At 48.2% G+C, this 15,010-nt stretch overlaps 1 protein-coding gene across 8 annotated transcripts in view; it reads right to left on the minus strand.

Annotated features, from left to right (window-relative positions):
* Positions 1–337: 337 nt before the first annotated feature.
* The window catches only part of CHRM3 (cholinergic receptor muscarinic 3), a 509,004-nt gene continuing 494,331 nt past the window's right edge, over positions 338–15,010 (minus strand). For 7 of the 8 annotated variants that reach the window (XM_082720839.1, XM_082720835.1, XM_082720836.1 and 4 more), the window contains one exon: positions 1,155–8,114. In XM_082720839.1, coding sequence (XP_082576965.1) covers positions 6,323–8,095 — 1,773 coding nt within the window. In that variant the 5' untranslated portion in view covers positions 8,096–8,114 and the 3' untranslated portion in view covers positions 1,155–6,322. Of the gene's footprint in view, positions 8,115–15,010 lie in introns of all 8 variants that reach the window. The other variant, XR_014308880.1, reaches the window with a different exon arrangement.

The following is a 15,010-nucleotide window of genomic DNA, read 5'->3' on the forward strand; positions in this document are numbered from 1 at the left end:
GAAAGGAGGGAAATAAAACTTGTTAATGCATTTACCTAGAGAGAAGTAGGTTTTATCACCTACACTCTTGGAATAAGGACTGTGTGTGTAGATGTATTTTATGCATGCTTAATATACACCCCTAAACACATCATAGTGATTGTTTTGGATAATGACAGCAGCAGTCTTGGTGGCTGAAGAAAATTCTAGAAAATAAAAAAGAAAGAGTAGTCAGTGCAAATACTGGCCTCTTCCAGATCGAGCCCTTCTGTGTGTTCTCCCTTTTACACAATTAACCGCTGTTGCCGAGTAGATTACAAAGCAAGAAAAACACATTCTTTGTTTATTAATAGTTTTATTTCCTTATTTCACTGTTAAACTCATGGGATAATATCACCACAAAGTTGCAGGCATCATTTTATAGTACAGACAATGGATGTATTTTCGGGAGAAAGAATGAGCGTGGCATGGAGTGGGGTAGGGGGCACCTGAAATGCCTCCCGAGGAAGGGGAGGCCACCAGGTCATAAAAATGGGTAAAATTCAGTGCCTTTGGTAAAGATGTGGACACTATTTTAGATGCAACTATGATACATGCCTTTTGCTTACAAAGCAAATATAGAGCCGTCATCTCTTTTTGGATAGTGGTTTCTCACTACAGCCTCATGAACGAGAAGGGTGTGATCACCAGACATATCACAGGTGCTGCCCCCAAGGCTTCCTGCCCCCAGAAATCAGTGTGCTCATGCCCCAACTTGGGAGGCCCGTTTTCGTTTAATTATCCCTCAGACCTGCACCAACTTAGTTCCTGTGTGTTTAAGAAAAAAGAAAGAAGAAAGAAAGAAAGAAAAGAAAAGAGATGTCACTCGCAATGTTGCCTTCCATGGCTCCAAGCATGAGCCCCACGGAAGTTTCTCTGGAGGGTGGTAGGTGGGAAGCTGAAGAGCCCGGGGACTGGACGAGGAAGGGATTAAAACTGGACTTTTGTGTCATTGCAGAACAGCATGGACTCTCCCCTAACTTCCCACACCGATCAGAACTGTACACAGACCAGTTTTGGCACCGACGACAGATCTGCACGTGCACAAGTGGAAAACGTGTCTTCCTGGCCTCTGCCCTCGGGACTTCCACGCGGACACCCAGGAAGGACCACAGAAGTTCACCAGTCTGGTAAAAAGTTCCCGAGTTCTAGGGATAAAAGAGAGAGTTGTTTCCCCCCCCCCTTTCTGTATTCTTCATTACATCAACAACTTCAAGTCTGTTTACAATATTTTCCCTTGTTGCTCAGGAACGTTTCTTGAGCTAAGAATCATCATATTTTTCCCGTAAGGACTTTCCCAGCTTGGTGACCCCTGACTGCCGCAGCAGCATGGGGCCGGGCTGCACACAGTTCTGATAAGTACTCGTTCTGTGGGCTGGAAGGGGTTTTCATTAAACATTCAACAACATTTACTGAGTGTCCGCTCCCTGACGGACATCGTGCCAGCCATGGGGAGGCAGACAGGCGTGAGACCTGCTTGGTATTGTCAAGGAACTCACAGAACTGAGGATAAAAATAGTTTGGGGCTTGATGTGCAAATTGCAGAATTGTTAAGGAGTATTTTGGACTTTGAGAAGGAACAATAAGAGACTTTTATATTCTAGAGATAATTTTTTTTTTTTTTTAAGGTTAAGATAGAAATACGGAGTCTGAATTGGGTGCGGACAGTGTTATCAGTACCTCTCCTGTCACGGAGCCTGCAGCTTCCTTTTCCATTTGCCTTTCACGAGGCTGTCTCAGGCAACTCAGAGTGGGGGTGACCCCAGGCCAGGCCAGAGCCGGAGGGTTCTGCTCGGACCACCACAGGCCCAACGTTCTTCTGAAACACGGGCTCTCACTAAGCATTTGGGGTCCTCATCTACACGTCCGAGTGCCCTATCCACCCATGTGCATGTGAGGCTGTGAATGTAGCTGTGTCCACTTAGGAGTGGCAGGAACACCTGCCCGTGTTGGAGTCGCCCAGGAGAGCACTTGGCAGGTGCAAACTTCATGGGGTAGAGTCGCTTTATTAACTCTTTTTTTTGGGGGGGGTGTCCCTTAGCAGCCTCCTTCCTCACTAAAGCCAGAAAAAGAAGATGGAAATACCTGGTTCTGAAGAGGTCTGGGTTACTGTCCCCAGAGCCAGCCTCTGGGTCTGGAGCAGTAATCCTGGTGGAGGCCGAGCATATACCAAATAGAGTTGTGAGAGCACAGGGAGAGAGAGCCCATGGCTTGCTCCACAGAGGAAGCTGAGAAACCATCCTCAGACTTTAAGTGCAGGCCAGGTGGCTCCCAGCTGAGCTGAGCTCCGTGCACACGGCAGTGGAGGGAACGTGTTCTTTTAGAGGAGGCGGCTTGAGGAAAGGGTTCCTGTCCTGGGTGTCGTGCTCTGCGGTTTCGGTCCCTTTGGGAGAGCTACGAGGGCAGCACCGAGAGCACCCGCTCCCCAGTGGCTCTGTCTGCAAGGCCGTCAGGCCTCAGGTGGGTCCCGGGCTGCAGGGGCGTTGTGAGCAGTCCGTCCCCGGGCTCACCAGCAAACTGTGGGTACCCCAGACTTCCAGTGTGGAAACGTAAGACAGTAAGTCTGCTGGGTCTGTGATGTGTTCGCCTATTTGTCAGACATACCGTTACACCTGCCCCGGGCCTCAGCTTTGATCTGTCTGCTGTCAGAGGCCAAGTTCAGATGCCTTCGTGTTGTTGATTAGCACGAGCATCTGGAGACAACCCAGGGAGTCTAAGCGACATGCAGGGGTGCACAGAGGACATGTAAGTCCCTAGTGACCTTTAGTGTTTCTTTGTGCTACTTTTGTTCGTCCTCTGAAGCTGCTAGTGATGGACTGTCCGATGTCTCAGTATTATGTCCCCCTCTGGGAGTCAAGGATGGGACACCAGAGCAATCCCTAGTTCCATGTGGTATCAGCCTCCTCCAACAGCCTGAGCCCTGGTGCCCCACTTCCCTCATGAGGCCGCCCTCTCCAGCCAACTCCGCCCTCCCGCTCCTCCTGGATGATGCCTAGGGGCTCCCATCCCTTTCCAGAGCCTTGAACTTGTCTATCTTCTTCAAGGGCAGTGGACAGAGAAAGCAGAGGTGCTTCTAGATCTTTATCTACTGCAGCTTCTAATGCTTAATGATGCCTAATGCATCCTTTTTCTCTGTCAGAGTGTAGAACTATTGTACGTGAAAGGGTCAGCAGAAATGGGTGTAGTCAAGGCTGGATTTAAGGCAAGGATGATTCAGGATAGTAGGGAAACCAGCAGAGAGACCACAGGTAGGGAATGGGCCAAGAGAATAGAGCCAAGGGAAATAGGGGACCAGAGAGGTTACTATTCTTACCCATCTGGTAAGGCCTGGAGAAGAGAATTTGGGAGGATGGATGTGTGTGCGTGCAAGTGTGTGTGTGTGTGCACATGTGTACATGTGTGTGTGGGGGGGTGTTCTTCATGTGCGGCTTATTTTAGGCTTATTTTGCTTTTTCCATTAAAGTGAATTATCACGAAAGCTCTGCAGACCTCCTTCATGTGGAATAACATAGGTTGATGATGAAGATATTTTGATCTTATGTAAATGCCCAATACCTTTTCTCACGACAAGCCCTTTGGGAAAGACACATGTAGCTCTGTCCAGTTATAAACACTCCTACCTCTTTGATCACCCATAGCCTAAGTCCCCCATATTCAAAAGGATTCTGTTTTTCTTATTTTCCTTCTCAGAAAACTTCCTAAGAGTTGGCCATACCTTTCTACAAACACAGGAAGTACTTAGCATACAGAAACAGCTTTTATCCATAAGAGATTTTAAAATGGGAGAGCAAAAGGCTTGGAGTAGTTTCTTTTCTGCCATCATCAGCATTAAGGAAAGGACAGGGTCAGGAGAGGATCAGGTTCAAGCCAAGCTGCTACTGACCTTCGTGGTTGTGCCAAAGCTCGGGGTTTGTCCATTTCTCAAACGTAATGCTCTCTAATTTTGTTGGAAATATAGGAAACAGCCCTTTGGGAGGAAGGCAGGACAGGAGTTTCAAAAAGAAGGGGAATCACGGACGCCCAGGGACACTGGGATCAGCATTCATATGTTTATTAGTGTCAGGCCAACCAGAGTAGGAAAACAGAGATGCTGTTGCTCACCAGACGTTCACAAGTGGATCACAGAACATTCCGTAGTTTGCTCTATGTATTAGAAAATAGTCTCTGGTTTTTCTTGTTCTTTGGTTGAATGTGGGCCCAAAATATATATATATATATATATATACATATATATATATGTATATATATATTCTTTCAATTACGCTGATCTGGTTTATTTATTTTTTACCATTGTCATGTAATTTCAAACACCAAGGTGGAGGGTTGCTTCGTTCATTTCCCATCGGGTTCAACGAAAGAGTGGTTTTTCCACGTTTCTGTCAAAGTCACAGTTGACTTTTTATTCCCCAGGAGCTAGGGACTTGTTGCTGCCAGCAGGATGGCCGTCGTCTTCTCCTCAGCCTTGTGAAAAGCTCGACGGACCGCACTGATTGCTTGGGGGGACCTGAAAGAATCACTTTCGAGGGACACCACGGCTGAAGACCGAAGGGTAATATTTATCAACATTAAATAGACACTTGGTGAAGTATGCATAAATATTTCTTCATATAAACAGAACATGAAATTAAATAGTTCAGAAACACAGACACCACTGAGCCCACACCCACTGTTGTCACCTGTAAACACCAGCTCACAGTGAACACAGAAGCAGCTTCTACCCCGGCCCGGGGTCCACGACCCGAGGCCCTGTACAGAGGTGAGATTTCTTCTCGACCCCCCCACCCCGCCCCCTCCCCTCCCGCTCCCCACACTGCCCCGGTGAAAGGAAAGGAAGGAACCCCAACAACTACAACAGTGACAAAAATGACAAGCCACGGTGGCACCCCCTCCCACCCAACCCCTAGTACAACATTGAGCTTTTGGATCAATTCAAAGGAGATACAGAATCATTTTTTTTCAAAAGGTTAAGGAAATCAACTTGAAGAAATACTTTTTAAAAAGTGTTAATACTTTCTTCGGAGGACAGGAGACTTCCCGAACCCCACTGTGACTGAGTGTTGCGCAAGGAACCCCGGAGAGCGCTGGCCACAGCTAGGTAATGCAGGGGGATGCCCTTTTGCATCTAGAAGGGGACAGGTAGCAGGAACTCCAACACCACGTTCTCCCCCCGCCCCCACGGTGTCACTGGGGCACTTTGCCATAGATATTGCTGCGTGTGACATTCAAGTGTGACATGATGAGTTTCAAGCAGCTGAGATAGCAGAAATTTTGTTGGGCAACACTGTTGGGCAACATTGAGATTTGGACAGTTAGATTCAACCCTGTGGACGTGGTTCGTGGGTGGGGCTTGCTCAGAGGGGCTCCAGTTTGCTGGAGCTCTGTCGAGATCAGCAAAGCACCCGGCTTACACGGCTTATACTCAAGAGTCTGAATGTGCGCTGCTGCATTCCCCGGGATGGTTTGGGGGCGGGGGGGAAGCCCTGGTTTCCAAAATATTACACTGGGTTTATTTCACTTTTATGTTGTGTCAGGATCCTAGAGAACTTCAGTTATCAAAGTACTGAAAGCACATATTGCAAGAATAATTTGCCAGCTCAGTGATTCCCAGTATATTATATACACTGTGTGTGTGTGCAGAAGTCTCTCTCTCTCTCTCTCTCTCTCACACACACACACACATATATATACTTGTATATTTTTATTGGTACGAAACTGGAAATGCACGAAATAGTACTTTGCAAGAATCAAGTCCACAAGTGGAGTTGAACAACACACCAAAGAAGACGGGGAAGCTCTATTGGGACAAGAAGGTTCAGCTTTACAACGTATGAAGTAATTTCTGAACCACTGATTCACTAGCCTGACATGTTCCCTGTGGGACCTGGATCGCCCTGCGTGGGCTCCTCGGAAGGAACGTGGCCCCGGGCTCAGCTAGTGATGGTCAGCTAAGATTTCCCGCACTAACGGGGATTCAGAGAACCCAGCAGACAGATTTGGGTGTGGAATTGCTATGAAACATTTTTCCCCCCTCTTTGAGGGAAAAAAAACCAAAGTCTACTTCAGAATAAATTTCTTTATATTTAGGAATATGTTTTGTTTTGTTTTTTTTGCTGACTTGGTGTCTTTCTATATTAAAATGGGTTTATTCACTGGGTCAGTAAACAGGCAGCTTCCTTCATATCTGGGTGATAAAAAGACAAACCCCTTTTGATCACCCCGGCAATGACCCCACTGCCGGCTGGCGCCCCCCGGAGGTCTGCGGGTGGATGCGTGCGCGTGGCCGCCACGCTGGGCCGAGCCCCCCCTACAAGGCCTGCTCGGGCACGCGCTTGTGGAAGATGACGGACTGTCTCTGCTGGTACTGCTGCTTCCGTCGCCGCCGCCGGTCGCACTGGCAGAGCAGCAGCATCTTGAAAGTGGTTCGGAATGTTTTGTTACACAGCGCATAGCACACGGGGTTCACGGTGCTGTTGATGTAGCACAGCCAGTAGCCCAGATTCCAATAGGTTTTGGGTATGCAGCTGTCACAAAAGGTGTTCACCAGAACCATGATGTTGTACGGGGTCCAGGTGATGATGAAGGCCAGCAAGATGGCACTGAGCGTCTGCGCCGCCTTCTTCTCCTTGATGAGGGACATCCGCTTCCGCTTGGTGATTTGGCTTCGGGTCTTCAGAGCAAACCTCTTGGCCAGAGTGGCCTCCTTGAAGGACAGAGGTAGAGTGGCCGTGGACTTGCCCACCGAGGAGTTGGCCTCCGACGCCTTGGCTGTGTCCACGGCGGACTCTAGCTGGATGGGGAGCTTGGAGAAGCTTTTCTGGAAGCCGGCGCCATCGTCCATGCTCTTCTGGGCCTGCAGCTTGCCAGCTTTCCTCTGTGGGTCGGCTGCCCCCAGCGCCTGGTCGGGCACCTGCAAGTTGTCCGAGGAGGGTAGCTTGGTGGAGTTGAGGATGGTGCTGTGCCCGGGCAGCTTGAGCACGATGGAGTAGATGGCGCGGGTCTCGGAGCCGATGTCCTCCTCGTCGGAAGAGGCCGAATTCTCCAGGGAGGCGGCTGCGTCGTTGTTATTCCAGCTGTCGCTGCTGCTGTGGTCGGGGTCCATCTGCTCCGCGCTGGGCTTCCAGCTCTTAGTGGCGAACCAGAAGTGGCAGCCGCCGTACTTCCTCCGGGACGAGCGTTTCAGGCTCTGCTGCTGCAGCTCATAGCTGCTGCAGCTCCGAGAGCTGCCTGTGGGGTGGACAAAGTTCTCGGCCTCTGCATCTGTCCCCGAGGCCTGCAGCCCAGCGAGCTCTTTGGTACGTTTCTCGGTCTCCTTATAGATTCTCCAGTATAAAATAGTCATGATGGTGACAGGCATGTAGAAGGCGGCGATGGCCGTCCCGAACGTGATGGTGGGCTCGCTGAGGAACTGGATGAAACACTCGCCGGGTGGCACCGTCCTCTTCCCGACAAAGTACTGCCAGAACAGGATGGCCGGGGCCCAGAGGACGAAGGAGATGACCCACGCCAGGCCGATCATCACGCCGGCTCGTTTTGTCGTTCGTTTGGCTCGGTACGTGAGCGGCCGCGTGATGGAGAAGTACCTGTCAAAGCTAATGACCAGAAGGTTCATGACCGAGGCATTGCTGGCCACATAGTCAATGGAGAGCCAGAGGTCACAGGCCAAGTTTCCTAAAGCCCACCGATTCATGATGATGTAGGTGGTAAACAGGTTCATGGAAATGACCCCAATAATCAGATCGGCACAGGCCAGACTTAAGAGGAAGTAGTTATTGACCGTCTTCAGCTGCTTGTTGACCTTGAAGGCCACGATCACCAGGATGTTGCCGATGATGGTCACCAAGGCCAGGACACCCGTTAAGAAGGCGATGAAGACCACCTGCCAGATGGTGTGGCCTCCCAGCGGGTCACTGGTGGTGTCATTGGCAGAGGAGAAATTCCCGGCCGCCCGAGAGACGTTGTAGCTGCCAAGGTGAGTGGCTGTGCCTGGGGGCAGCCCAGCATCTGAGGGGCTATGCACCCAGGGCGAGCTGATGTTTGGAAACAAAGGTGAGGTTGTACTGTTAGTGTGCCAGCTCATTGTGATTCTCGGACATAGTCTGGGGAGAGAAGAGAGAAGAAGCGCCATTAGGAGAATGTCTGCCTTCTTTGGATTGGTTCTTTGCACTGCACAACTTTTAAAACCCATGGGAGGCCTCGGACATGAGGCTTACTCTCGGGCCAGAAACATCCAGCTCTTTCTCTTACTTGAAAAGTGAGGGGCCTGGAGCTAGGGGAGACCAATCTGAGCACAGTTAGCAGGTGACATGCACCTGCTTGTGCCTTGTTCTTTCCATCCACACTCTCCCTATTTCTAGGCTATTCCACCTACACTTCCACGTCATGCGCTCCCCCAACAAAATCTTCCTTCTCTTATTTTAAAGAGAAAGGGGGAAAGAGGAGATGTGTCTGTGCTGCTTATGCGATACACTGGTCTTATTCACCTGCATTTAGTCTGGCCGGACCCGGGCCTCTCCCAGGCTGGAGGCGTACACAGTGTTAGGGAGTCGGCAAGCGTTTAAGCCTCCCTGGGCATGAGAAGCCTCATCCCGGAACAAGGGAGGAAACGGGTGTGAATCATTACACACTGGGTCACCTCAAGACTTGGCTAGAGAAGCAGCGTGTTGGTTCTGTGTAACGGTTGATAACAGTATACAAGGCAGCTGTTATCTGCTTGATAATATGAAGTAGCTTTGCCAGAATATTCTGTACTGACCAAACCAAGTTTTGGATATTTCCAGTATTTGGACAGTTTCCCTTCGGCGATGAGGAAGTATTTTAGCACCCACACGCACACGTTTGTGTACAAAGGCTTGCAGAACTTCAGCTAGTTCCTTCAAACGCTTGTTAACCAAAATACATAAATAAGTGAGATGCTCCAGTGAGAACATCACCAGGAAGACCTCCAGGCTGTCTTGGACAGCTCTGGGTGGGACCCGCCTTCTCCCCTTAGATTGCTCACATCAGCAGCCACGGTGCACTTGACCCCAAATCCTTTCTCAACAAGTGTCGTCCTGTGAATTCAGCATCGATAATCCTAGCACAATACTCTTGGGAGCACTTGTGTTGTGTTTAGGCTCTTAATCTAAACAGGGTTCAACTGTAAACTGTCATATACGAGCAGGTACACATATCCCCTGGAAAGAGCCCCACATCAAGTCTTTCCACAGAGAGCCATCAGATTCACACGCCGCCTTCTGGAGTGGCCTCAGCGAGTGGCAGGAGAGCTTTGCAGTCCTAAAGGAAGGTCAGCCACTTCCTGGGGGTGACTTAACTATTTTGGTGAACCACGTGCCTCATAGACAAATAAGAATGAAACATTCTGCTTAGTGAAATAAACTGTTGAGAACTTTAACCTAGAATTCAATAGTAAGTGGTCAAAGAGACTTTGTTTTTCACTGAAATGTTTTTTTTTAAAAGATTTTATTTATTTATTTATTTGACAGACAGAGGTCACAAGCAGGCAGAGAGGCAGACAGAGAGAGAGGAGGAAGCAGGCCCCCCGCTGAGCAGAGTCCGATGCGGGGCTCGATCCCAGAACCCTGGGATCATGACCCGAGCCGAAGGCAGAGGCTTTAACCCACTGAGCCACCCAGGCACCCCTTCACTGAAATGTTTTAATATATGTCCGGGGCTTAGTACGGAGCCTGACACAGAGCAATGTGCGACAGAAGTGTCGCGTCTATTGTTATTTTACTCCTCTTCTTCTTGAACAATGAACTCACTTTGCTCTGGCTTTCAGGATGCCCAAAGCCCAACACAGTGTAATAATAAGTGATCCAAAGAGAATATAGATCGGACACTTCCTACGTGACAGACATTGTGCAAATCACCACATGCTTTATCTCATTGAATCCTTAAAATAATCACATTTTATGAGAAATGGAGACACGGAGAGTTAAGTAATGTGTCCAGAGATCAGGCTGATGCATGAGGGAGGACGGGGGAGAGATTCTCACCCAGATCATCTCGAGCCCTCCCACTCTGAGTCGCACTGTGATGTTTCTCTAACTCTCCACCGGTCTATCCAGATGCCGCATACAACTAGCCTGTTCCAGTTGGCTAAAATATGTTATCTGCCTCCTTAAAGTGGAGTTAATGTGCATTAAAAATTAGATGAGATTCCATTTGTCACCTAAAAGATGAGCAAAATACAAATGATTGGAGGCAGGCAGTGTGGACAGGTGTGAAGGACAGAATTTTGTGGTCGTGGCTACAGTGTAAATTGGTCAACAATGTGACAGGTGATTTAGCAGCATCTGTTAGAATCATGCACAAATTCCCAGATCCCAGGAGCTGATGCATGTATGTGAGGTACTTATGTATTGTGGGTGTGTGTTTACCTACACATAAAATACCTAAGTGGTTGGACATACACAACATGCACATATAATTTTATATACACTTACATACATATATACACTTATATATATTTACTTCAGCACTATTTGAAAATAGAAAAAAAAATAGTCTAAATATTCTAACATATTGTTCTGTTACAGAAAAGAACATCTGTATAATCCAGAGATGAAATTCCCCACAAGGCACCGATTTCCAATTATGGGTGATGGATGGGGTTTTCTTCCTTACTTCTTTTCACTCCTGAGGGTTTTGTTGGGGCAGTCAACTTGCCGTTGCCTCTAGCTCACTCCCACCGAGGACTGTCTGTATTTGGGAAATGCTACATGCTGTTGGGGTACTGGATTGCATTGAGGGTTTCTTCCCAGATGCAAATGCAGGGTATCTATCTATCTCTGCCTCCACCTGCTTCCCAGGTTCCCACAGTTCCTACAGGGTGTCTGCCCATCTTCCCCGTCACACCTACAGCCACACGGATAGAGGAGAACAGACCCGTCTGAAACCAGACACCTCAGCTTGAAGTCCTGTCCTTGAGTTTAACAGCCACTTCCTCCTGGGGAGGCGAGGTGTCCTCCCCAACATGTGCCCATGAGTATTACTTTCTCCTTCCTACGACCACCCTTAGTCCTGCATTTCTCTCTGATCTGCCCCTTAGCCCTGCTGATCTTCTACACACCTTCTGGACAGCTTTCTCTCCCCAGTGTCTTTCACTCCAAAGCTCCAAAGCTTCCTAGACATAGTGGCTAAGTTTCTTGTCCATGCTTGGTTTGGACTGCGACCCATACTACATTCTTCCCTCCCTCCCTCCTGCTCCCTGCTCCGGCCCCTGGGGTGTGCTCTGAATCTCACATGACCTCCCACAGCACCTTTTAAAATTCTTTTTTTGTTTTAAATTTTAAATTTTTAAAAAAGATTTTATTTATTTATTTGACAGAGAGAGATCATAAGTAGGCAGAGAGGCAGGCAGAGAGAGAGGGGGAAGCAGGCTCCCTGCCAAGCAGGGGGCCTGATGTGGGGTTCGATCCCAGGACCCTGAGATCATGACCTGAGCCAAAGGCAGAGGCTTAACCCACTGAGCCACCCAGGTGCCCTAAAATTCTTAAAACACCTTCTAAGTCTCTGCCATCCTGTCCCGTGATGCTGATCATGTTCTGTTGACTAACTTTCACAGCTCCTGCCTTGCCGATTTTCTTATAAATAACTGTAATGGCCAGTAATGTTTGTGTTGATGATACATCTCCTTTCCTCTTTGTTCTTCTTGTCAATGTCAGACAGTGGGTGTCTGCTCTGTGTCTTTCCTTCAGCCATCCTTTTGGAAATGCCCTGTCCTCCACAGTGAGTATTTCTGGAAGGGCATCCAGTACACGGTCCCTGACTCCTCTGCCTCAGCAGTGGGCCTGAAGAACATGCCAGCAGGAGCGGTAAGTTAAGGAGGGGAGCTGATACAGATTTGGGAAAGAGAGAGGGGAACTCTATGTTATTGGGATTTTTAGGCACTGGTAACCCATTTATATGCTCGTGGGAAATCTGAGAAGCAAGCAAATATAGAGGAGAGAGACGGCAGGCAATGTGGAGCGTGGAGACAGCATGACCACGATGTCTTCTCAAAAAACCTGGACCTAGCAACTCCTGAAGTCAAGTTCCCCCTTGACTTTGCAGGTTATGGGAGCCAACCATTTCCTCTGTTGCCTTCACTTCTGAGGCAGGTTATTGCCATCTGCCGCCCAAACAGTCCCAACTAACATAACCGCCACCCTCAACGTCAGCGCCTCTCACAGAACCACTGGTAACTTTAGGTCATTTGCACCGGTGCCACTGAATTCGGGAAGTGGGGACTCTCCCCTCCACAGACTTACCCCATAGATGAGATATGGCCTCTGAATATAATAGTTTTTTAAAAGCACCACGTATTTTAGGCAATGTCAAATTGTTCCGTGCAAATTACACACAACATGTCAAATCACATTATGTGTGTAAGAATTCAAGAGCCAAATAATTTGCTCAGCTGACCAATGTCAGTGGAGATTGTAAGTAGGGATTTTAGAAACATGCCTTAGAGCAATTCTTTTCTTTTTGGTTCATTTCATGCTGTGATTCTGTAGAACACCACAAATTATACAATATTCCATTCCAATTATCCCTTGTGAGAACACAGAATATAAAAGAAACCAGAGTTGAGTCCTACCCATGGGTGGGACCAGCTCTCTGTATTGGGTTCATTAGATACCCGCTCCGGGGCTCCTGGAACCTAGCGGCTTCTTGGCTAATCACTAGAAACTCTGTGAATCACACACTGTTAGGCAGGTGATCTTTGACCTAAATTCTTTGACATGTCTACCAGTGGCCATTGTTCTCTTTATAATTCAAAACCAATTCAATATCAAATACCCCACAAAATTTCAGATAGGTGCTTTTTCTTATTTTAAAAACATTCCCGTTTCCGTCCATCATACCACAGATAGAGACTGTGAAATGAGCAGGATTTTTCCTGTTGCAAAAGGACCCTTCAAGGAGAGTGACCTGTCATCCCCCCATATGATATACCATCCAAAGGACAATAATTAATAAGTTAATAGTTAATGATCATTCATTCACTCCAGATAACTATAATTGTCTCCTGATACCTTCATATGTGTGAAAGCAAAAAGGAGGATGTGAATCTGGTAGGTGAACATGTCATTGAAGAAAAAGCCTTCTGAGTAGGAAGTGGAAATTATGGGCAAAGGCACATTATTAAAACCTGTTATGACTTATAGCTACAAGGGGAGAAATGTCTAGGAAATCACGGGCACTCCTGTGATGCTATAAGACAATGAGATGCATGGAAATCACTTCTGTTAATAAATACGAGGCTATGGGTGCCTGGGCGGCTCAGTCATTAGGCGCCTGCCTTTGGCTTAGGTCATGGTCTCAGGGTCCTGGGATCCAGTCCCACATCAGGCTCTTCGCACAGCAGGGAGTCTGCCTCTCCTTCTCTCCCTCCTCCTGCTTGTGTTCCCTCTCCCACTGTCTTTCTGTCAAATAATAAAATCTTTTAAAAAAATGAAGCCGGTATTTTCATTAATAACTTTTTATTGGAAAGCAATGAAAGGTAGTTAAGAACCATGGTCTCAGAGCCTGTTTGTTTTGGGTCTGAGTTTGGGGTTGGCTGAGAAGGAGGGAAAATTTGGCCAAAGGCCTAACTTCTCTGAGACCACACTTCTTACTCCGTAAAAATGGATTACCTATATGGAACCACAAAGGACCCTGAAGAACCAAAACCATCGAGAAAGAAGAACAAAGCTAGAGAAAACACAATCCCTGATTTAAGTTTTTTAAAGTTGTTCTTTTTTTTTAAAGATTTTATTTATTTATTTGATAGAGATCACAAGTAGGCAGAGAGGCAGGCAGAGAGAGAGGGAAGCAGGCTCCCCGCTGAGCAGAGAGCCCAATGCGGGGCTCGATCCCAGCACCCTGAGATCATGACCTGAGCCAAAGGCAGAGGCTTAACTCACTGAGCCACCCGGGCGCCCCACAATCCCTGATTTAAAAAAAAATATCACAAAGCCATGGTAATTAAGAGTATGAAACCGGCCTAAACAGACACACAGACCGGTGTCATCAGAAAGAGGGCTTACAAACATCCGTGCATATACGGTCAATTGATCTTTGACAGGGGAAGCCAAGAACACAACAAGAAAAGGACAGCCTCTTCCACAAAGGACCCCGGGAAGACCGGACAGCCCCCGGAGAAGGAACGAAACTGGACCCCAGTCCTATACACAAAAGTCAACACAAAACCAACACAAATGGACACAAGACTTGCACATAAGACCTGCGACTATAAAGCTCTCCTGAGGAAACACGGAGGAGGAGCTTCATGAAAGTCCTTGGCCACGCTTCCACAGAACTGAAATGAGCATCTTCGAGTGCTCTCAGCCCTCCCCTGTCCATTGTAGCGCTCTCAGACAGTAGCCGAGACAGAGAAACAAACTAGACATCGACGGACGGACGAACGGGTGAAGGAAATGCAGTGCGTGCACATGCGGACTACTTCTCAGCCTTCGAAAAGGAAATGTGACAATATGGGGGAACCCAAGGACGTGGTGCTTCGTGAGATAAACCAGTCCCATAAGGGCAAATACCGCATGAGTCACCTATGTGGGGCGTCGGTAACAGCAGAACGCAGAGAAGCGGAGAGTGGATGGGCCTAGCCAGGTGTGGGGGCAGCGAAGGACAAGAAACCCCGTACTCGGGATACACGTGATGCAAGGTGAGTCCGGGCCGCACACGCCAGCACTGTCTGCAGCTAACAGACCTGCAGTGTGTGGTGAAATTCTTTTCAGGAGGTAGGTCTCATGTTAAGTGCTCTTATCACAAGAAAAACAAACGGGACCCCGGGAACCCCCCCCCCCCCCCCCCCCCCCCGTGGGTTATGAAGAGAGCAAGAAACATGTGGTGAGCTAATTCTTGGAAGTCTTCCCTGATCGGCTGCCTGCCTTCCACCACGGCCAAACTCTCAGGTCCTCAGCGTAGGGTTGTAACTGCAGGAACTCAGGGAGACCGTGCTCAAAGTTTGCTTTTTATTGTATTTATTTGAGAGAGAGAGACAGAGACA

This window comes from Mustela nivalis (genome assembly GCF_964662115.1).
Source record: "Mustela nivalis genome assembly, chromosome: 2".
NCBI lineage: Eukaryota > Metazoa > Chordata > Mammalia > Carnivora > Mustelidae > Mustela > Mustela nivalis.